Below are 23,460 nucleotides of genomic sequence, written 5' to 3' on the forward strand. Positions count from 1 at the left end.
ACACTGAGCTCCCTCTCTTAGATCCAAGGAGACAAGTAAGCCCACTTTGCATTTCTCACAGCATGGAGAAACTCAGAGATGATTGGTACTGTCACCCACATGGGAAGTGGAAATTTTAAGTAAATTTAGGATTACACGAGGAAGTAATCTCATATTACAGCTGTGACTGGTTTTGCTTTCCTCCTATTCTTGGAGCTGGCGGGCAGGGTGAAGGCATGAGAGTTTGGAACAGCCACCATGGAATGTGTGAAGGGAAGTCAACAGGAGTTAAATAAGACTGCTGAGAGAACAAGGCTAAAGTTAGGATGACGGTGCACGCACCTACTCAGCACGGTGGATGAATTTTCTCAGCAATGTTAGCAACAACAATTATCCAACCCAAAAGGTCAGTACGGCTGAGTTTGAGAAACCCTGCCCTAGAAACAGTTTAAGTGTTCAGTGGCCACATGTGGCTAGCAGTTACTGGATCGAACAGCACAAATATAGAACATTTTCATCACTGTAGAACATTCTACTGGACAGCTCTGATCTAGAAGATTTTCAAGATCCTTTTTACCTCCGAGGTCCTAAGCAAATCAATGAAAGAAAAGAGGAAAAGAGCAAGATAGTAAGGATGCTGGGAGGAAAAAAAAATAAGACAAAAGAATGGAATAGAATTGTTTTTAGAGGCATCAATTTACCAATTATTGCCCTAAACATGTGTAGTTCATATCTGAAATGGAGAACCCATATTTTGATTCTGGTTCACACAGAAATGTAGTGTTTGGATCAAATTAACTATTGACTAAAATGAATTAGGCATGTTGACAAACTAAATGCCACTTTGGAATCTACATTGTGACTACCTGTCTGACTAGTTCTTTGTCTCTTTCTTGTCATCCCACTGCTACAGCTATAAATGCTGTGTCCTACCTCTTTTGTGGGAAAAGAATGTATATAATGAAGGTTTTCTTTAGAGTGAAATAGGCGGTAAATAGGATTTACGTTTAATACTATCCCCTAGGCTTTAACAATGACTGGTTTTGATTCTCCCCTTGGAATTGAAATACAACACTGTCCTGCTCGCAGCACACCTGTGTCTAATCCTGGGGACCTGACTCCTGGAGAAAAAGGAGATGTCTCTGATGTCTTTAAGTATCTGAATGGCTTCCAGGCAGAGGAGAAATGTTTTAAAAAATTATCCAATAGTAGAAATAAGAAATATAACTGGATGTCCTTCCAGTAGAATGATGGGAATTGCCGAATGGATCTTTGGTGGATTAATTAATTCTATGGGGGTGTGCACCTTTGATTGGCTTTCTATTTAGAAGAAGTTAATTTGTCGAAAACCAGTGTAATGCAAGTGACTCTTGTCTGTAGCGATGCAAATAAATTTGTAGAGATATAATTGAGTTCCCTCTGGGAGAAAAGATAGCCCTTAAGTTTTAAATTTATTGCCCTATAGGATATTAACCAGCTTTGCATTCATTAGCATATTCACTTTAACATTCTTTTGGCTGACTTGACTATATAAATCTGTCTGTAGGTTTTCTTTTGAACTGGTTTTAACATCTTACTCTTTACTCATTAATTAATGGGTTGAATACAATCTGACATGCATTCATTTTACATTTTTATGAGAGCCATGCATTTTAACTTTTTGAAAATTATACTTAGAAGAAATCTCACTTGGTCTAGTAACGCTCCTGGATCAAGTGCAGTGGGCCAAGTGGGTTCAGTGGAAGCCCCAGAACTTGAATCTCCTGTGAAGAACTTCCTCACAGTGCATACTGAGTATCTCCCAGAGGATCCTCAGCTCCGTGCCCCGGGAGGGGGCTTTCTGTGGAGTACATCAATGGGCTCTCCTAAACTGGGGTTGGGACCAGAGCGAGGAGAGAGAGGAGCCCGGGGCAGGACACTGCAGGAGGCACCCACTCGGGGGCCCTGACAGAAAGTGCCTCCTCCTCTGTTGGGCCCTCATTGCGTCTCTTGCTTCACTCTAGTCCCAACCCTGTCTTAAACCCAGACTTTTGGTTGATTGTAGCCCACGGGAGGCACTAAAGGCACAAGAGGGCAGGAGAAGAGTGAGGTTCTGGTATCTATTATCACCCCTGCGGGTTCCTCCCTGGGTGTTACCACATGTTGCCGCCACATGCTCCTCTCTGCCACCATTCCTCTAACCCCACCGTCCCTTCAGCCCCGCAGGCCAGGGTGCTTACCAGCTCTAGAGCATTACATTATCCTTTGTAGTTTCCTTACACTGAGCTGATGCCTTGGCAAGTAGCCCCTTATTAAATTCTCAAACTATCCACTTTGATGGTGGGTGATTTTGACCATCTCCTTCCTGTCAGGTCCCTGGTGGGTGCAGAATCAGCAAGACCTGAAAATGGCATGGGCTGTTTTGAGGATAGTGACATCACTCCCACCTGAGGTATTCAAGCCAAGGCTGGATGGTCAGCACATACTGAAACCGTGAAGGCGCTCTCAGCTCTGGGGAAAGGCAAACTTATATGACTATGATTTTCTAAGCTCAGAGGCTGCATAGTCCCACAAAAATCTACCCTGCTAGTGTGTGTGTGTGTGTGTTTAGGAGTGATGGGGATGGGGGTAGGAAAAAAGAAGAGGAAGTGAAAAAAGGAGAAATTACTTTGCTACCAAAGATGCGATCAAGGTAAATTTGTTGGTGGTACCAGGAAGGGACATCTAGGTTAGTAACAGAGAATAGTAGAGTTAAGGGAGAGATTTTGCTGGAACAAATGTGTCAAAATTAGTGGAACTTTAGGTCTGCTCTTTTAAAATGGGAGTACCTGGGTGTGGGCTCCTGGTCAGAGTACACACATCTTGTGGCACTCGGGTAGAGATTTAAATGGGGTATGCAAAGATTCTAATGCCCTGTGTAACAGGAAGAACAGTTTCCAGATGTGCTGCTTACAGTATGGTCAAGGCGGTAAAGGGTCATCTCAGATTTAATGATGTATCTTCTCAAAAAAGGCATTCCCTGTGGGTAGGTCACCTATGTTAAACTTCCAGTCACCATGCTGGAACAAGTAGGACACTAGGTTCAGCCCAGTCTGGTGTTTTAGGAGCTGAGGTAGGTGTAGGAATAGGTGAGACCGGTCCAGGGCATTAGACTCTGAGTTCCAGGAAAAGACTGATGACCTGTAAGCAGTCTGAATTGCGCTGGTGGTTCTCTCCCTCCCACCCCATCACATCCACACTCAGTCGTATGATGGAACCAGTATCTTTGACAACAGGCATTTTGGGAGAGTACAGTGGAAAAAATATGTTGGTGTAGGAGGGGGCTAAGAAATAAAGCCCATCTTGCCCACCCAAATTTTGAAGCAACTGAGAGATAGACGCAGAGGGTAGGCTGATCTCCATCCTAACACAGTTCGAGCTGTTTGGAGAGCATGGCTTAGATTTGAGAGCTAAACAGACTTGTTTGGGACTGTGTTCTGCCTCCCTGTCTCCAAGAATGGGACTGCCCACCCAACGGAACGTTTGAGTCTGCAGAATGCACACATTTACTGCATCTACTGCTGCTCCCTCTGATCTGAGGCAGAAAGAGAAGAGAATAATCAATTCCTTAGTGCTTATGGTCTTTTAATATATTAGTCCTACCCAGTCAAGAAACTTGAGCTAATTGCTACCACCGCTAATGCGGCTTCTCACTCCTCCTAGTGGGGAAAAGTGAGCAACGAGTGGTGCCAGAGACCATGAGTGTTACCATAGAGAAGTCCCTCTCTCCATAGGGAAACAAGAGGAGCAGGGAAAGAAGTGTCCTTGCCTAACTTTCCCTTACCTTTTGAAGTTAGCCACTAAATTTCTGGTCAGTCAAGGGTGTGTCTAGCACTCTCTGGAGAGAGCTTAGCAGCTTTTAGGGAGGTTCTGCTCCTACCTTATGAGGTGGCTCCCCCATGTGCCTTTTTGGACTATCCTAGGAGTGTTGGTCAATAGTTTAATTCTGCATCCAGAAGGCTCTAAAATATACATTAATCATTATATTAATTAAATTAACTCCAAGAGGATGATGTGTCAAGATAAAAATTTCATTTCTTATTTTATTTCCCATCTCAAATTATAGCCAGCCCATTGCCCAGTATAATTCATCAGAGGTACTGTTATGAGATTAACATACTCTAATAATAAAATGCTAACAACATAGAGATGCCGAGTTTTGAATATAAACCTTCTCCATCTATAAAATTCCTCGTGAAACGTTAAATTCCAGGATCAAAGTCCCAAGGAGACTGAACTAGTCTGACCTTGTGGAAACAATTCCATTGTCTTAATGACTTACAACATCAAAAAAATTATGACTGGATTGTGTTACACGAGGGCTGTGTGTTGGCTGAGGCTCTTCTGGGCTTTGCAGGATTCAGCTGGCCTTGGTTCCCAACATCTTCTCATACTGGCACCCAGGTTCAAGGAGTGGCCACTGCCTGAGACCTGCTGTTCTCACGGTGGGGGACAGGAGCAAGTGAAACCAAGCGAAACATGCCAGTCATGGCTGCTCACCTCCTATTGGTTAAAGTCAGTCACCTGACCAAGCCCAAGCCAATGGGATAGGAAAAGACACTCCAGCTCTGCAGAAGCATGGCAAATAGGGACAAAATGAGTAACTGTGAACAAACTGGGGATATTGTAAACAAGTGCTCAAAAACTTTGCCCTTATGAATTAAGATCTCCAGCTTCCACTTCTACCCCATCTTTCTTACCTTCTCTTCTGCCGCATCTCTTTGATTTCTGCATTCTTCTGCTTTTAAGGGATCCTGTGATTACATTGGGCCCACTAATAATTCAGAATAATCTCCATATTTTAAGGTCAGATGGTTAGTAACCTTAAAGTCATCAGCAAAGTCTTTTCGCAACAATATTCAGATTAGTGTTTGATTGAATAACAAGGGGTGAGAATCTTGGGGAGACATCTTTGGAATTCTGTTTACCACACTGGCTTCAATAATAAAGTGAGAAAAACTATTTATGTACTCATATAGTGCTGGTGCATGCCACTGTCTTCTAGGAAATTGGTCTATTCAAAATATCCATTCCCAAGGGTCAATTTTGATCACTTCCTTTTTTTTTTTTTTTTTTGGCTGAGGAAGATTAGCCCTGAGCTAACATCTGTTGCCAATCTTCCTCTTTTTTCGCTTGAGGAAGATTAGCTCTGAGCTAAAATGTGTGCCAATCTTCCTCCACTTTATATGTGGGTCACTACCACAGCATGGATGACAAGTGGTGTAGGTCCACACCCAGGCTCCAAACCCTTGAATCCAGGCCACCAAAGCGGAATGCACTGAACTTAACCACTATGCCATAGGACTGGCCCCCCATCATTTCCTTTGTGATAGTAAATCACCCACTATTTTCTAGATTTTAAAATTTGTTGGCATAAATTTACATGTAATAGTGATTATGATTCTTTTATTCTCTCATATTTCTATGGTTATTTTTCTCAGTTGTAATCCCTCCTTCCTTTTAAATCAGGCTTGAGAAAGGTTTATATATTTTAAAAACAAACACACCAAACAATAACTTTTGTTATCCTTTTAAGCTATACTTTTATTTCTACTTAAGTATCTCTGATTTCTTATTCATAAATTCTTTTGGTTTATTTTATACTTTTTCTATTTTCCTAGGATGCAAACCTTGGGATCTTTTCACTAAGAAGGAGGAGAAGAAAAGGAAGAAGGAGGAGAAGGAGGAGGAATCCGGAGTGGAAACAGATGAAACGGAGCAAGGTTACGTCCTCACCTTTGAAAGTTTCCAAAACACCCCAAAGCCTTCCCTTAACTGAAAGGCTTCTAATTAAACCCATGCTTTTCAAGCACTAACAATTAAGATTTTTAAAAGTCCTTGAACAAATGGATTACAAATGAACTTTTGAAATGCAACTTGTTTCTAAGTTGAGTTCTGTCTTTATGCTGTTGGGGTTAATGAGAAGTTGATGAGAAACAGTAAAATAGCTATGTGATAATATACTTAAAATGGTCAATACTTTATAGGATTTGCTGCCAAAATTATTTAGCTTATTAAAGATGAGTTATTCTTTTAAATTATTTAACAATTCAGAAAAAAGTCAAAGTTATGCTTGGAAAAGGCATTATATAGCAATGAAGTTCCAACGTCTACTAACAAACAGCTATTTGAAATTTTACAAAGACTTTTTAATTGCATGAGTTGCTAATGTAATACTATTTTCTAATTATTATCTAAAATACAGATATACAATTAATTCCACATGCAGCAAGTCAAAGGTACATTTATCAGATTTGATATTCAATTACAGAGCAAGGTAGTACTGTTATTTGGTGTCCAGTAGTAAATCAGTCTACGCCATTCTTGGTCCCCAACAGACTCTACTGTAGGAATGCTGATGGCTGAGGAATCTAATTGAGATAACAAAAGTTCATGAACAAGTTCCTCCTGTTGATAATTATTTCCTGATTTTGTCCTTGTATTTACTAAAAATGTTGGCTTTTCTTGAACAGACCACTGTTGATTTGTAACTCCAATTTCTATGCTTTGCTTTCTTACACCATCCATTAGAACGTTACTATTTAGATAAGAATTTCTTCCATGATCTTGGAACTCATGATTTGCTTCTTGCTACCCAAATATCGCTGTATACACAATATTTTGTGAGCTGTTTAATTTTCATTTGGCAAGTTTAACAAATCGTCCAGCGGCGTTACATTACTTAACTTATGGACTTCGAGTTTATTTTTTAAAGGCTTTGAGCAATATTTGACAGGTAAGGCACTAAATTTGCTCACTGGTTTTACTGTAGAAAGCATTCTTCCAAATTTGCTAGTTTTAGCACTCATTTCTTGAGTAAGAGTTTTTTCAAGGAAACCCACAAACTTTTTTGTTATGTTGGAAAAAGTCTGTGAGAAATTACAGAGTTTATTCCAGGATATGTTGTCAAATGTCTGCTTACTAGCTTCCTTCCTTGAGTTATCCTTGGCAGCTCTATGGTGCACATCAAAAGGCACAGCTTGTGTACCTTCCCTCCTTTCTGTCGAAAGAGCTCCTTTAGGTTTAGAAGGAGTAACAGATTGATAACTAATTAAAGATTTGAGAATTTCACGATTTCTTTCTAAAACCAAATTTGTTCTTTTATATGGGTAAATGTTTCTGTTTTCCATAGGATGGTAAGGAAGCCTATTTTTTGTCAAAAGTAACATTTGTACATATCCAGTCTCATGAAAAATTATGGGGTTTGTGTCCTTTTGTTCCTATGGATTAGAGAAAAGAGTACTTAGTTATCAGTCTATTGAGGCAAGAAGGCTACATGTATTTTTAAACATGAAAATAAAATGGTAAAAGATTCTAAAAATGACTACATAGAAGTTTTTAATACCGTTAACAATCATGATATTTGAACACACAAAAAAGATATACTCTTATGTGACATACTTCCTTCTCTTCTTAATACTCTGTTGAGATGTTAGAGGCAAAATCTAAACTTTTGGCCTCCTAAAACCCTTTTTGAAATAAAGTGGATATAAAGAAATAAATATATTTCTTAAATGTTTGAGTGTTGTCATTGGGAAATAGGAGAGTTGGTAGAATGGAACACTGTTCTGACATTTCTTAGATTTCCATGCCCGGAAACAAGAAGCATACCAAAAAAATGGATTGAGTCAAAGACCATAACTGATTACAAACAAAAATTAAAAGTCTGGATATCCTAATAAATAATTCAGAAAATATAAAATTATCTTTACAATGATTATTATTGTACCCCAACACTTAGTACATAAAAGGTGCTCAATACATAGCTTTGGAATAAAATAGCCAAAGTAATGGACTGAGTTAAAAATAGACTATTTTTATCACAGTAGTAGAAAATCTGTATGTATGAGCTACTCACTAAACTCTTTCCCATGTTTCCATTATAAGGTAAAATGATTAATTCCAAAGGAACCAGTCAAATATGCATATTGCCAGTATTTAGTTTGCAAACTTTAAGTCAATGATTGCTACTTTTCCTTTAGAAATATAATTAATAAAATAAGAAACAAGGATCATCGAATTGTCTGTTAGTGTACTTAGTGTGAAAGTTACATTAATGCCTATGATACTGAAAAGACAAAAGATCTAGCCTTGCAATCTAGTGGTGATGCCAATGTTATCCATTTAGGCAGAGTACTGGAGGTTTGTCATGTTGTTGGTCTGTCCACCACCTTTGGCATTTCCCACCTTATCAGTCTATGTCCCCTTAGGCAGAGGTATCAGCTGCCCTTGAAGTTAGGGCACAGGCGTGTGACCTGGGCTCTGCCAATGAGATGCACCTGTGAGAGTCTTCAGCTCAGAAAAAGCAAGCACTGTGACCAACTGGGCCTTGTGAAAACTATTCTAGTGAGGATGGTGGTAGATATATCTAGCTTTGAAGGGCAGCAGTGGCAAAGGTCTTAGAAATATGTCCCCAGCCCAGCATCAGAATAGTAAACTGTTATCTGCTACAAAAGCCGCAGCCCCAAGGGAGCGGTCTGGGGCTGTAATGGTGTAACTCCTGACTGGCTAAGCTTACAAGCCAGGTTGTCTCTGCAGCCTTCCTAGAGACTCTGGGAGCTACCAGATGGTCTATGAATGTATTTTCTGTTGAAATACCCAAAATAGATTGATAGAAAAGTGAAATAGCGGGCAGTCATTTTTTAAAACATCATTTGAATTTTATATTTATTTTATAATCAAGAAAATTTGAAAAAGCCTTCTTCATAAAGAAAAACAAAATTTTCAGCTGGTGCAAAGGACACCCCATTTTTGGAGTGGTGATTCTAAAAAGAGCATTAAGAATTGGTGTTGTTGTCACTTCAGAATGTGAAACCAAGAGGTCAGAAGGATTTATCAAAGCTCTGGTCACTAGAATCTAAGATTCCCACAAGTAGTAATAATACATGTGTTTGCTCAAGAGTAGTAGATATTCTTATTACCATGTGAGAAGTTACTGTCTTTGCTGGACTAATGTTGATTATCTTGGCATTTGGCTTTTTCAATTCATCCTCGAAGCACAAGGGGAGCAAGCTTTTCTTTCTAACTAAACAATACTCACTTAATTGGTAATTTGTGGTGGATTTATTTTCTTTTGTACTAGAATCGTTCGTCTGCAGAGGAGATTTTCTTCTGAAAATGAACACAAGTTCAGCGTAAATGTTCACAGGGCTGATCTCAGCTTGTCAGTTCTTGTCTGTCTCCCCTAGTCCTCAAAGGCACTGCCAACACCTCCCCCAAACCCTCTGCCACAGACTTTCAACCTGACAAGACCATCCCTTCCTGCCTGGTTTGTAGGGGAAATAGCAAAATCAGAGGCGGAAGCAAGACAGTAAGATGTGTGCCTCTTTGGTTTTTGAGTAGGGAGGAGGGGTGTTATGTAGAAAGAGGAGAAACAGCAAAAGTAGAGAGAAATTTGCCACATCCTTCACTGAGATTCTGGGAGACAAGTGCTTCGCAGGGCAGCTTCATGCCAACGTAGGCTGGCCCCAGCTTTGTTAACAGGATGGAATGGTGTGGTTAGGCAGAGAGAGGACACAGTTTCATTCCAGATCTCCCTTGGGTCACATGTGACATGGATACTGACTTTAGGCTTGTCAAGGAGCTTGCCATTGCAGAGGCCTTTGCCATAGCAAAGCCTTGGCATGGGTAAAGGACAGGTTAAGGACAGATGAAGGACATGACAGAGACTCAGAGAGCTCCACCATACTAATGAGAGTTGAGAGTAGCCCCTATCTAAGTTCAGAGAGAATAGACCAGAAGTTCATGAGCTGCAGATGTCAGCAGCCACAGAACATGTAGGAATGAGACCAGTGGTACAAGGGCAGTGACCAACATTCTTGGTCAACTCCCTCTTAGTGTCACTAAGTCCACTGAGCTGCTCATTCATATACTCAGATACCATCTTAGAAAGAAACAAAGACAGAGCTCAACCTAAAGAGGCTATACCTTATTGCTCCAAAGTTTAAAACACGCTGGACTAATACGATTTTTTTCATCACACAGAGTTTTAGGATCTCGTGAGAAAGAGCACATCCATGTTGCAGTGAAATTAAATTTTTGTCTCTACTACAAAAACACAATTGTATTCTCTCCCTTTAATTTTCCTTGTTTTTCTCTCCATTTGACTGTAAACTTGCAGCAGAGAGAACATGTGCTTAAGGTCTGAATGTGATGCTGACTAGCTGAGCAATCTTGGACCAGTCATTGGCTTACAGCATGGCCTAAATGGTAATAGGAAGTCAGAAGAAATTCTTTCTTGTCTACTAGAAAATAAAAGCAGAACTCTTCCTATTACAAACATCATTGAACAGAATAAAACATTAAAAATTTTAAAATAAATTACCTTTTATTTACATAATCTTCTAAGTGACCAACCAAATCAAATGATTCCCTAGGTTTTTTGTCAGTTTGAGCTGAAATTATAAAAGATTTTCATCAAAGACATATAAATATTATGGCATTTAGAAAATACCTTATATAAAATATTTTACAATGTAAAATAACACATGGAAACCACCTGGTATAGTGCCTGATCTGTCATAGCTACTCAGTAAAACTTCTCAAGTGAACAAGATAGAACTGGAGAAGATCAAGAATCTAATGTTTGGCTAAGACAGATCAAACAGAAAACTGGTCTTGGAGATTTTTGTGAAAGAAAGGCATTCCCAAATTTTCATGTCTCTCAAATATGTAAAGCCATCACTGGCCAGCAGGAAGCCTCAGATGGTTAAACGCTGGTGGCATGGAGGGAAGTGAGTTAGCAGGTGGCAAACAGATCTTGCCACCAGGCTTTCAGAAAGTGTCAGAGGTTGAACTCTTCCAAACATGCCTGGTGGCCATTCCAGTATTTCTCTACTTTCTTAAGAGTGTTCCCAGACACACGTGCTACTAGCAATAAATCCAGCTTTCTCCTTGTCCTCAAGTAGTTTCTATTCTAGCGGAAAGCTTCCTAACCTTTCCACATCATGGCAAACATTTTAATTCATGTTCTTTGCACAGTACACTGGGATAAACATTTGAGTGCACTTGTAGCCAGGCTACCTCGCGGCCAACCCAGCAGTCTTTGAAGGCTGAAAATCAATATTTCAGCACATCTTTAACACCTTCGAGCACAACAGGTGACCACAGTATATTGGTTGGGGAGCTCCATTCTAAAAGGAAGAAATAGCCAATAAACAAGCAAACCAACCAACATACAAGTAGATAAAATAATTTCAACTACTTGTGAGTATTATGGAAAAATATGAACATGGTACTTCACCTAGGGTGGCCACAAGCGGTCTCTCTCAGGGGGGGATATTTGAGTTGAAATCTGAGAAAGAGAACGAGGCAGCCAGGTGAAGAGCTGGAGGAACAGACTACTAGGCAGAGGGAGCTAGGGTAAAGGTCTCATTGTGCAATCAGCTTGGAATGCTGAAGGCAGCGAAAGGCCAGCATTGCTGGAGTGCAGGAGTGAGGGGGAGAGTAGGGTAAGATGAGATAGGTAGCAAATCATATAAGACCACATAAGCCATAGTGAAGAGTTAAGATATTATTCTGGTTATAATAGAGATCATTTGGAGAGTTTTTCATGGAATAATAAAGTGGTTTGATTTATTCTTTGGAAAGGTCACTCTGCCTGCTCAGAGATGAACAGTCCGTGGAAGTCAGGGGGAATGTGGATGGCAAGAGTGGCAATGGAGTAACAGTTAAGACTGTTGCTGTGGTCTAGATAAGACATGTTGGTGGATTAGACAAGGATTGTAGCAGAGTGGGTGGTGGGCTTCAGCTTATATTTTGGAGGTAGATCGAACTATATTGACTGGTGGATTGGATATGGAATATCGGGGAAAAAAGAAATCAAGGATGATTTCTAGATTTTTGGCCTCAGCAATTGGGTAGATGCCATTTACAGAAATGGGAAAGGCAAACGGGAGGAAGACAGATGCACTGCCCGAAATAAGGGGCTGGGTGGAGGTTCCCTGGCTTGCGAAAAGAGACTAGAAATCAATCCTTCCCACTGCCAACTGGGGACCAGGAACTAAGTCAAACCACACCGAGGCACGATGACTGGATCTGCCATATCCCCAGTATCTCCCAGAGGGGGAGCCCCATTCACAACTCTCAAATCTAGTTTGGCCTGAGGGCCATGAGGTCTGAGTGGCAGCAATGGGTGGTAAAACGTCTAGAAAGGAAGGAGGAAGGTGAAGTGGGTAAGTGTTGAGGGAAGAGAGAACCTTCTAAAAGTCTAAAACACTGAAAAATATAAAGCTAAGAAAGACAATCAGCAAAGTCAACAAATAGAAGATAAATTTGGCAATAAAATTAAATAGAAAAACCTAAAAACAACTTTAAAATTCTTACCATATCTCAATTCTATGGTGTATGTTAGCATTCTGTCATAGTTTAATTGACAGTATCATTGGTGACATCTTAGAGTTGATAAAATATGGCATGTTTAGGAACTTCAAAGACACAAACGAAAAACTATTCACATAAAAACACAAGATATGGTGAGATAAAAACAGGCTGAAGTGAAAAAAAAAACAGAACAAGTCAATATAAAAACACTTGGAAATCTTGGAAATAAATAATATAACTCTGGATTACAGAACCAAACAGAGAATTAATGAATTGGAAGAAAACACCAAGGAATTCACTAAGAATGCACAGACAGATAAATGAAAAATATGAAAGAACCATTAGAAGACATGAAAGATAGATTGAAAGACAAACACTTTGTCTAATAGTTCTGGAAGAGGAAAATGTAGGAAATGGTGGAGAATCTATATTTGAAGAGAGAATGGCCAATAATTCTAACTAACAGAAGTGTATTTCACAAAGTGAGGATGAGAGATAAGAATAAATCTATACCTACATGCATTGTAGTGAATGCAGATCATAAAGAATGCAGAGAAAATTCCCGAAATTACCAGAAAGTAAAGGAATGACATTAATTGTCATTCTACAAAGGAGTGACAATTAGACCAAGAGGAGATTTCTAACCTATAATTGATTCCAGAAGCGAATGAGGCTGTATCTTTAAAGTGCTGAGAGAAAATAATTTTCAACCTAAAAATCAATATCAACTAAACTGTTATTCAAGAGTGACAGCAAAATAAAGGCACTTCCAGATATACAAGGATCAAAAAGAGTTAAGAACCAACAACTCATCATTGAAAGAACTATTAAAGGATGTCATTCAAGAAAAATAAAAGTGAACACAGATGGCAGGATGCAGGAAACAATGATGAGCACAGAATCTGATAAATTATTTATATATTTAATTATAACATAATTCATGACTTTAAAAACTAATCTTAGTTTGTATTTTAAATGAAATATTATTAATATTCCCTGCATTTATACAAACACTTTTCTCATTATTTTAGATTATTAAATATTAAATTATTTTCTGTAGATTATTTTAGATGTAACAGATTATTTTAATTTATTATATTTTTGGTGTTTTAGACTTTTGTAGTGTTAGTCTTTGTTTTCTTTTCAATTTACCTTTATTGAGGTATAATTTACATACATTTAAATACACACATTTTAAATGTACAGTTTGATGATTTTTGACAACTATATATATATTAATGCAATCATCACCAAAACCAAGATGTTGAGCATTTCCAGTATCTCCAGATAGTTTCCCCACTCCCCGTTCAGTCACTTCATTCAACTTGTTCTGTTCTCCTCTTCAAACACACTGGTTAACTCAATGTGGGATATCTATTTTCTCCCCTCAATCTACTGTCTTGTCTAATCTAGCCACATTTTTGTGCCTTCACATGGCATTCTATGTGATTTTCCTAAAAAATGTTTTTAGCTCAGATAGCACAATTTCATCCTTGACAATTACTTTTTATATTTTCAAATCTTATTTCATAAAATTCTTATTTTCTTTAGTTTCTTGAGCACAAAAAATGATTATTGTCTAAATTATCTCCTGTTGTATGGGATACAAAAAATGTGACCGTCAGCTATCTTTTAAATTATTTCCTTTTTTGGCTACAGAATCTCTGATACGTCCCATGTTTTGTTTTTGTTTTTCTATCTACTCACCTTTGACTCAGGACACTTAAACCTGGGCTTGATATTAGTCCAAAAATAATAGGGGTACATTTTCTTTGGATGCTCTCCTTGTTTACCTGAGTACTGTTAAATTCTCCCCTGAGAAATTAACGTGTAAATCCAGATATTTTTTCTGTATCTGCCTGAGTAGACTGATGGGGGAGCTGGAGCCCTGAAAAATCTTGGGGAAACCTGTTTCTGAGCACTGCATGTGTGTGAGACCTCTTCATGACTCTGCTGTCGTGGTGGTGGAGAACACTGTCCATTTATGTGCAAGGTGCCATTTGGGTTCCAGTTTTTTACCTCTCTCTTGGGCTAAGCAATTTGGTTTTGAGAGGAACTTAGTCAAAGAAAGGCCTCGTGGCTCTTAGGCTGTTTGATGGGGACCTATGTTTTTCTTCACGCAGTTATCTTGGTGGCTATTATTCACACTTGCAAAGATGGTTCCTAGGAAATTCCATCATGTCTCTTCTGTTGTCGACCCTCCTTGCACGACTTGACTCCTCCAATTTAGGAGGTTTTCCCCCTAACTGAGTACATCTGAAGCAACACTAGGAAGCCAGGGAAATAACTGACTAAGTGTGGTCATTACGTGTTTCTCAAAACACTGCTAAGACAGACTTGGAGTGCTGCTGACTTGGAATTCAAGGGGGAGGATTTTCCATCTCTCCGTGACCCACCATTGGTTAACTCCTTTTCTTTGAGTGCGTGTGCGTGTGTGTGTGTGTGTGTGTGTGTGTGTGTGTGGTGGGAGGTGATGATTAACGGGAATATTTTTAGCATATCTTCTACTAGCTCTTTCAATATTCTTCCTTCCTCTCAGGAGACGGAATTGTGAATCAACTTCTGGAAAATTCTTTCAAACTACTTCATATTGTAATATGCAGCAGATTTTTTTGAGTTTGGGATTAATGTCCTAGTTTCAATTTAACGAATTTTTCTTCTTTTTCTTTTCATTTTGGTCAAGATAAACTTATATTTATGTTGCCAACGTTCCCAGAAGTCTTAATATGGGACTTTGATAAAAGAACTATAATGCCCCTTCTGTAGAGAAACTTAAGAAATTTTACAAAGGGAAATTTGCTTTGCCGACAGAGTAGAACACCCTGCCGCTGCTTTCAGGGAACACTTGAGAGAAGATACAGCATCTGAGTGGAGTCTTAAAGAATAGTGTGGGAAACAGAGGACTGCCTACTTAACAGTCCCTTCATCTCTTTTTTTGCTATCTTATTCATCTTCCTCCAAGCAACCATGTCGTTCAAGGGAGGCTGGGCTCCTTCCTAACTCAAGGGAGTGAATCTTGAACATTCTAAGCCTGTGTTTTCAAAATGTGAGCCACAACCCATCAACGTAGACAATAAATCAATTTAGTATCTCCTGACTAGCATTTTAAAAATTGAAATAGAATGAGTGCATCACATGGATCCTTAGTAATAACTGTACAAAACACTAAATTACTGCAATCAAGTTCAACTAGCAGAGAAAAACAAATAATTAGGGCTCCATGAATCTGAATCTTCTGCTCTGTGTGTGTCTGTGTGTGTATTAGACTGGGATATAAAAAGTATTTCTTACTGTGACTTATGTTAAAAGTTGGAAACTAATCTAAGGCGACAATGATTTGTTGGTTTAGATAGGGGTGCATGAAGCAATTCCAGCCAGGGAGTTACAGGGGAGGTCTGCTGGGGGTGCTTTGGGGAATATTGTCCTCATTCTTACAAGGGACCAAAGAGCTTTCCTCCTTTTCAGTGGATGTTGTTACCCATACAAGTTCTCTTGAACAGCAGTCACCATATTGTACAGCAAGGCTAGGAGGACTACTACTTGCTAAGACAGTTAAGGAAAGTTGAGAAAGGATAGAGGAACTGGGTATTTGATGGCATCATTAACCCCCTGAATTAACCAACCCCGGAACAGCCTTACTAATGGACTTCTTCTCATTTGAGATTATACATATCTTTATTGTTTAAGCCACATGTAGGCAGATTTTCTCTTAATTGCAGCTAAAAGTGTCCCAACTATTAAAGATGCATAGGAATCTATCAGGTGGGGAAGTATAATACGAGCATAGAGAACAGAATGGATCAAATCACACAGTAGTTGGAACAGACTGTTCAGTGCGTCTGGAATCAATATGGATAAAGAGATAGAATGAATAGAGTCTGGAAAGATCTTATATACCATACTAAGTAATCTGAACTTTACCATTTTTATGATAGGAAGTCTTTAGATGTTATTAAGTAGTGAAATACATGGTAATATGATCCTTGGTTAAAGATTTTCTTGGGGCCGGCACTGTGGCCCAGTGGTTAAGTTCACCCCCTCCGCCTCGGCGGCCCGGGGTTTCACCGGTTGTGATCCCGGGCGCAGACATGGCACCGCTCATCAGGCCATGCTGAGGTGGTGTCCCGCATAGCACAACCAGAGGCACTCACAACTAGAATATACAACTACGTACTGGGGGACTTTGGGGAGAAGAAAAAAAAAGAAGAAGATCGACAACGGTTGTTAGCTCAGATGCCAATCTTAAAAAAAAAAAAAGATTTTCTTAACACTTACGTCTTAAAGTTAAGAGTATATACCTGTAAATAAAGCAGAGTCTTTTTCCTTCTTATAAGCATTCGATTGGACGGTGGGTACAGGAGAAAAGACTGTAGAACCCAATGTTCTTCCACATGCTCGTCTAGGCTGTGAATATAGATGATGCACAGGCCTAGAATTTTCCACCTAGACATCAGGAAAAGTGGGAAACTATCTTAGAAATTATTTTTTCCATGTGTATATGGATAAATAATTTATAGTTAATTATTCACATTTGGAATATGTAATTATGATGACTAACAGCTGTCTAGTTCTTTAAATACTTTCAAACACAATGTTTATTTAATCCTCAAAAAAAAAAATAACCCTATGAGTTGGGTGTTATTACCACTTCATGGATGAGGAATGAAATCAACAGAAATTTTAAAATTTGCCTATGCTCACACTTTTCACTAACTTTTATTTCCTTTGTCTCTAAAACATAGAGTTTATCTGCATATAAAATTTATTTCTCCAAATGCAAAGAAAGTCTAAAGTTTAAATACTGAGAAAAAAAGCCCTCTCCGTGTGAACAGAAACTTTATTGTCTCATACATAGAGTAGGTACAGCAGAATAGTTCTGAGCAAAGAAAGAGAAACTTGAAAAAAATGATCCAGTTTTTCCTGGGTTAGGGTCTCACATTGGATCCATATATTTTTACTGAAACACAAATATCTAAATATCCAAAAATCTACATGCACATATAAGTACAAACTGCATAACTTATGATTCTCCATCAACAAACCAAACAAACATTTGTTTAGCACTCACAATTTTTTTTCACACCAGACACACTATATATTTAGTTCTGGATAATATGAGATAGGAATAAAGCATATGACAAAAATCTAGGCCACAAAGAGCTCACTTTCTTATTGGATAGGTATGATTAGCATACATGGAACATTAGTAAATAATGTAATAGGGTAATATCACTAAGAACCAAGCTGATCAATAAATGAGGAGGAGTTCAGACGAGAGGGATATCAATTCCGTGGAATAGACAGGGAAAATTTTATCAACGAGGAAGAACTTAATTCTAGGATTTGGAGATGAGGGCATTTCCAGAGAGGCATATAACATAATGACATATGACCAATGACATAAACCTGGAGTATTCATAAGACGGTCAAGAAAACAGCATATTTAGAGCAAGAGGCATTTATCATTTATTGAGTATAAGAGACAAGTTTGAAGAGGTAAGAAGAAGAGTTGTGAGAGGGACAGACTACAGATGTCTTGAAAGTCAAACAGAGAAAGTTTAACATAAAGAAAAATCACCCAAATTGACTTGAGAAGTAGTAGAAAATTTGAACATACCAATAATTCTTAAAAGAAATGTAAATGAGTCTCAAATAACTACCTTTAAAAACAGTAACCAGACCCAAATAGATTTATCGATAAAAATCTTTCAAACTTGTATGCAACAAATAATTATCATGCAATATAATATCAATTAAATTAAAAAGTAAACAACAACAACTTTTCAGTTCTTTTTATAAGCTGGCGTAGTCTTGATACCAAAGTCTGAAAAGATAACGCACCAGAAGAAGCATATAAGCTAATTTCACACATGGCTTCAGGAGTTTTTGCAAATTCAAAATAAAATACTATTCAACAGTATACTAATAGAACAGTTAATAATGGCCAAATAAGTCATCAAGAAATTAAAGTTTCCCAATAGATATATTGTCACAATTCATCACCAAATAGGTCAAAGGAGAAAAACAATGTAATTATTTTAATAACTACAATATTTAAAATAGAGTTGATAAATTCAACAACCATCATTGATAAAAACTGTAATAAAATTACAAAGAAAGAATACTTTCTTAATACGATAAAGAATATCTTAGCATGATTTTAAAAATTATATAAAACCGACAGCCATAGTTAACGATAATACACTAGTCTATGGCATGACAAGAGTGACACCTATCACCACTATTTTTTATAAATGTTTAAGAAGTATTGAGCAATGCAATAGGAAAAGATAATGGAAGTAGTAAAAACTCTGGAGAATTCTGATTCAGGATGACTAAGCCCCTGTCAGATCCACTCTGTCTCGGATAACAACTATAATAAATTCTAGACAAAATACTCTAGAAAAAATACACACACACACACACTCACACAAATTACCTGAGGGTCCTGGAGAGTAAACAAAAGCAAGTGACAAAGAAAAAGCATTAAAAGTTGGAATAACTGACTTACATGGGACAAAGTTGCCATTTTTATGGCTTTTAGCTTGAAGGCAGGCTGAAGTTGGCATTGCACGGGGCATCTAAAACTCTAATAGAATACTTTCTTTCTGGCCAGAAGAACCAGAGGACAAAGTTCAGGGCAACCAAAGCTGTTGGAAAGTGAGAAGGGAATGACAGAAAAAAGAGAGTCAAAGATGGTAGCCCTACCACCTTCCCAGTATAAACTCTGTCCAAGTCTCTCAGCGATGCCTGAATCACACATGTTTAGGGAAAACTGCAAGCATCCCAGCTCGGGATAAAAGAACTGAACTGAAATCTGAACTTCTGCTCAAGAGACAGAATTTATATTTTGAGCCCAATCAAGTTAATTGACTGCTAAAACAGAAGCATCACTACTCTTTGTAGAAATATAACAGACTCCAGAGTCTCCATATTGTAACAGTCATAATGTTCAGGACAAATCCAACTTGAGGTACAAAGAATCAGGAAAATGAAACCTAATTTCAAAAGAAAAGACAATTGACTGAGACCAACCTTGAAATAAATGACCCAGATGTTAGAATTAACAGATTTTGAGGCAGCTATTATAACTATGCTCAATGAGAAAAGTAAAATATGCTCACAATCAGTGAAAAAAGGGGAAATCTTATCAGAGAAGTAGAAACTATCTTTAAAAACGGAAATTCTAGAACTAAAAAATATAACACTTGAAATAAAAAATTCACTGGTTGAGCTTAAAACAGAATGGAGATAATCAGAGGAAAGAGGTAGGAAAATTTAAGATAGATCAATAGAAATTATCTAATATTAAAAAAAGAGGAAAATATTTTTTAAATAAAAGGGATTCAGGGACCCGTGAGACAATAATGAAAGTTCTGATATATGTACAATAAGAATCCCAGAAAGACAGGAGAGGTAAAATGAAGTAGAAAAGTATCAAAAGAAATACTGGTCAGAAGTTTCCTTAATTTGATGAAAGACATAGATTTATAAATTCCAGAAGTTTAGTGAACCCAAAGCAGGATAAATATGAGGAAAACCATGCTTAGGATCATAGGCATATAGGTTTTCAGCAGACAACGTAGATTTTCCCAGCAGAGAAAAACAAGTTACATACTGGGGAACAATTCAAAATACCCCTGACTTCTCGTCAGAAACTCTGGAAGTCAGAACTATGAAAGCCAATAGACATTGGAAGATCACTATTAATATGTTGAAAGAAAAAACCCAAAAACTATCAGCCAGAATTTTGTATCGAGCGAAACTTTGCTTCAAGATCCCTAAGACACTTTCAGGTAAAAGAAAACAGAGACTTTGCTGCCAGCAGAACTTCACTGCAAAAATGCTTAAGGAAGTTCTTAGGCTGAAGAGAAATGATACCAGATGGAAATGCATCTTCAGGAAGTACTGAAGAGCATCAGCTCTGATAAATATTTGGTTATTTTTTATTCTATTACTCTCTTTAAAACGTATAGGATTGCTGAAAGCCGAAATTATAATATCATCCTGTAGGTTTTATAGTAATACTTAGGAAACTATACTATGAAGGATGTAGGTAGTAAATGGATTTATAAAATTAAAAAGCTTCTAAATCTTTATGGGAAGAAGTACAATTTTACCTAAGACAGAAAAATCAGTAAAGACACAGATGATCTGAACAAAACTAACAATCACTGTGACTTAATTCATAGGTATAGTTACATCTTTATACATCTATAACATATAGATAGTATACTTATAGAGTACCACACCGTGTAACTGCTGAAAACATGCTCTATTCAAGTGTACATAGTACTTTGAATAAGATAGACATAAGCTGAATCTTGAAACCAGTCTCAATAAGTTCAGAAAGACTGAAATCGTATAGAATATGTTCTCTAGCCACAAAAGAATTAAATTAGAAAACATTAACAGTAAGATATCTAGAAAAACTCCAAATATTAGGACATTCTACAACATACTTCTGAAGAATCCATATCTCAAAGAAGAGATCCTAGGAGAAACTAATAAATTTTCAAAATGAATGATGGTGGAAATATAACATATCAAAATTAATGGAATTTCAGTTAATGGCACCATTGTTTATCCAGTTTTCCAAACAAGTAACTTGGGAATTATTATTTTAAGCACCACATCCAGCCAGTTAAAAATTCTGTGAAGTCTAACTACTTAATTTCTCTCCAATCAGTGTCTTCCACTACACTCCCTTTCCTACTACTTGGGGTCGGTCCCTCACCATCTCTTACCTTGAAGATTTATGGCGAAGCTACGGAAACAGATGATGTATTTGTGTAAGACGCATTGTAGTGAAAGTCAAACCAGAAATTACTGAAGGAGCATGGCCTTTCAGGAGCCAGTGTGAACGCAGGTGAAGGGAAGTGGCAGATGTTCATTTTGAAGAGGAGTGGTCCTTCTGAGTCAAGAGGGTGGACCAGGCCATTTACAGCCATGCCCTACTGAGATCCCTTTACAATTACAGCAAAGGAATAAAAAAAATAATCAACCTACAATAGAAAGAGAACAGGGAGGGGTGTGTGTGTGTGGTGCACGTGCACCACATTTGAGCGCGGGTGCACACGTGTGTGTGAGTTTGTGAGAGAGAGAGAGAGAGAAAAAGAGAGAGAGAGAGACTTAGAAGTCAGCCCAGCCCATAAGAGATTTCAGACAAATTTCTGAAAGACAGAAAGTTAATTGAAGCTTTAAGTACAGTAGCAGAGTCACTAAAAAAATATTATGCTATCTTTCTATCTTTCTGAAGAGACTTCAGGCTTAGAGTTGTCAGGTATAGATTGTGGGAATGAGAACAAAAGTTGTAAAGAGATAGGTTAACTGAAATTGTGTCTGCGGAATTTCTGAACCATTTGCCACTTCCCGCATCTCCCAGCTACACTATCCCACACACAGAGTTACAGGCAGTGGTATTTAATTAATCCTAGGCTAACATAAGTGTCCTTCTCTTGATAAACTTCCTGCCAATGTGGGTTTGGCTCCCCAGAGTAAAACTCTCTTCATGTTAGGATCCAAAGGCAGGGCTACCAGGCAAACTGCCTCCTCTCTACCTTCCTACTCTAAAATAAATCTAGCTGGTTGAGAACTCTGCTATATACACAGACCAGTTAGCTTTCAATTCTGGAGAGGGGCTTATTTGTAAAATCAATGGCAGTTTCATAGAAACATTAACCTACATCTTCATTCTTAAATACGAACAAATGAAGATTTACCAGATATGATAAAAAATCAGCAATTTCAAAGATACATATCATGATCAACGAAAGGAACACTGACACCAGAAGAAATAGATTATTCAAGAAACAGAAAATAGCTTAAAAAAATAAACTCTAATATCCTCAGAAAAATTTGCGAACAAATGTAACAGGATTCTATGGAAACAAAAAAACCCCCAAGAACAAGAAAGAAACACTGGAAATTTAAAATATGATTTCTGAAATAAAATGCAGTAAAGAGACCAGGAGAAAAAGTTAAGGAAATTTCCCATAATAAAGAGCAAAATTTCAAAGAGACAAAAAAACAGAGAAAAGCAAGATAGAGAATCAACCCAAGTCTAATATCTAACCATTAGAGAATGGAGAAAATAGTGGAAAGGAAATTAGAAAAAAAAGTAATAGACATCTTAAGACCCAAAGAAAGACATCTGACTTAGGGAAGGGTCCATTGAGCACTGAACAGAATAAATTGAAGTAATTACCACACTGAGGCATATCCTCAAGATAACTTAAAACAACATTGATAAAGAGAAGATCCTAAAAGTTTCCAGATAAAATAAAATATGGTCACTTACAAAAGACTGAGAACTTCTCATTAGCAACATTCAATGGCATAGGACAGAGGAGCACTCGCTCCAAAGTTTAGAGAAAATACGATTTTAAACCTATAATTCTAATCCAAATTATCAATCAAGTATATGGAAAAAATAAATACATTCCCAGACATCCATGTACCATTTCTAGGGAAGTTTCTTGAAGATACATTCCAGGAAAATAAAGATGAAATCCAAGAAGAATAAGAAGACACAGGATACTAGAATCTGGCTACTAAACCAAAAGTGGAATGACACAGTGACAACAGCAGAGCACCCTTAAAAGCAATGGGTCAAATTTAGAACAAGAAGTCACTGGGCTCCATGAATAATTCCTCGAAGAGGATTGGAATGGATTATGCTCAACAGAGAGAAAGCGTAAGGAAGCTTGACCAAATTCACACATAGTAAGAAAGTTACATGCTTCTTTTTGGGAGGCTGTGTATCTTAGAGATAAAGAGTATGAATCAGACCGCTGGGTTCTTCCTGGTTCTGTCACTTATAATTTGATCTCAGCCAAGATGCTTATCTTCTTTGTGCCTCTTTTTTCTGATCTATCAAATAGGAATAATAACACTACTTACTTCACTGGGTTGTTGAGGATGTAATTTATATGTATTTATGTGTATATATATATATTTGAACAGCGCTTGGCACACATAAGTGCTATATAGATGTTTGTTCTTATTCTCCACAAGAAAAGAGAAAGGCAACTAGAAGCTCCAGAGAAAAACACAAAAGTTTACAAGATAGTCAAGGTCTAAATATGAGGGAAACTAAAATATGGAATCACTTTTGAGTAACTGATGGAAAATAAGAAAGGA

The 23,460-nt window shown here is 37.8% G+C and overlaps 1 protein-coding gene across 16 annotated transcripts in view; it reads right to left on the reverse strand.

The window, feature by feature from the left end:
• Positions 1–4,365: 4,365 nt before the first annotated feature.
• The window catches only part of C16H1orf141 (chromosome 16 C1orf141 homolog), a 55,729-nt gene continuing 36,634 nt past the window's right edge, over positions 4,366–23,460 (reverse strand). For 9 of the 16 annotated variants that reach the window (XM_070486546.1, XM_044749438.2, XM_070486550.1 and 6 more), the window contains 4 exons: positions 16,617–16,761; positions 10,322–10,391; positions 8,919–9,108; positions 5,080–7,217 (listed from right to left, as the gene is read on the reverse strand). In XM_070486546.1, coding sequence (XP_070342647.1) covers positions 6,630–7,217; positions 8,919–9,108; positions 10,322–10,391; positions 16,617–16,761 — 993 coding nt within the window. In that variant the 3' untranslated portion in view covers positions 5,080–6,629. Of the gene's footprint in view, positions 4,566–5,079; positions 7,218–8,918; positions 9,109–10,321; positions 10,392–16,616; positions 16,762–23,460 lie in introns of those variants that run through there. The other 7 variants (XM_070486555.1, XM_070486554.1, XM_070486557.1 and 4 more) reach the window with 3 other exon arrangements.

Source organism: Equus asinus, chromosome 16 (genome assembly GCF_041296235.1).
Source record: "Equus asinus isolate D_3611 breed Donkey chromosome 16, EquAss-T2T_v2, whole genome shotgun sequence".
Taxonomy (NCBI): Eukaryota; Metazoa; Chordata; class Mammalia; order Perissodactyla; family Equidae; genus Equus; species Equus asinus.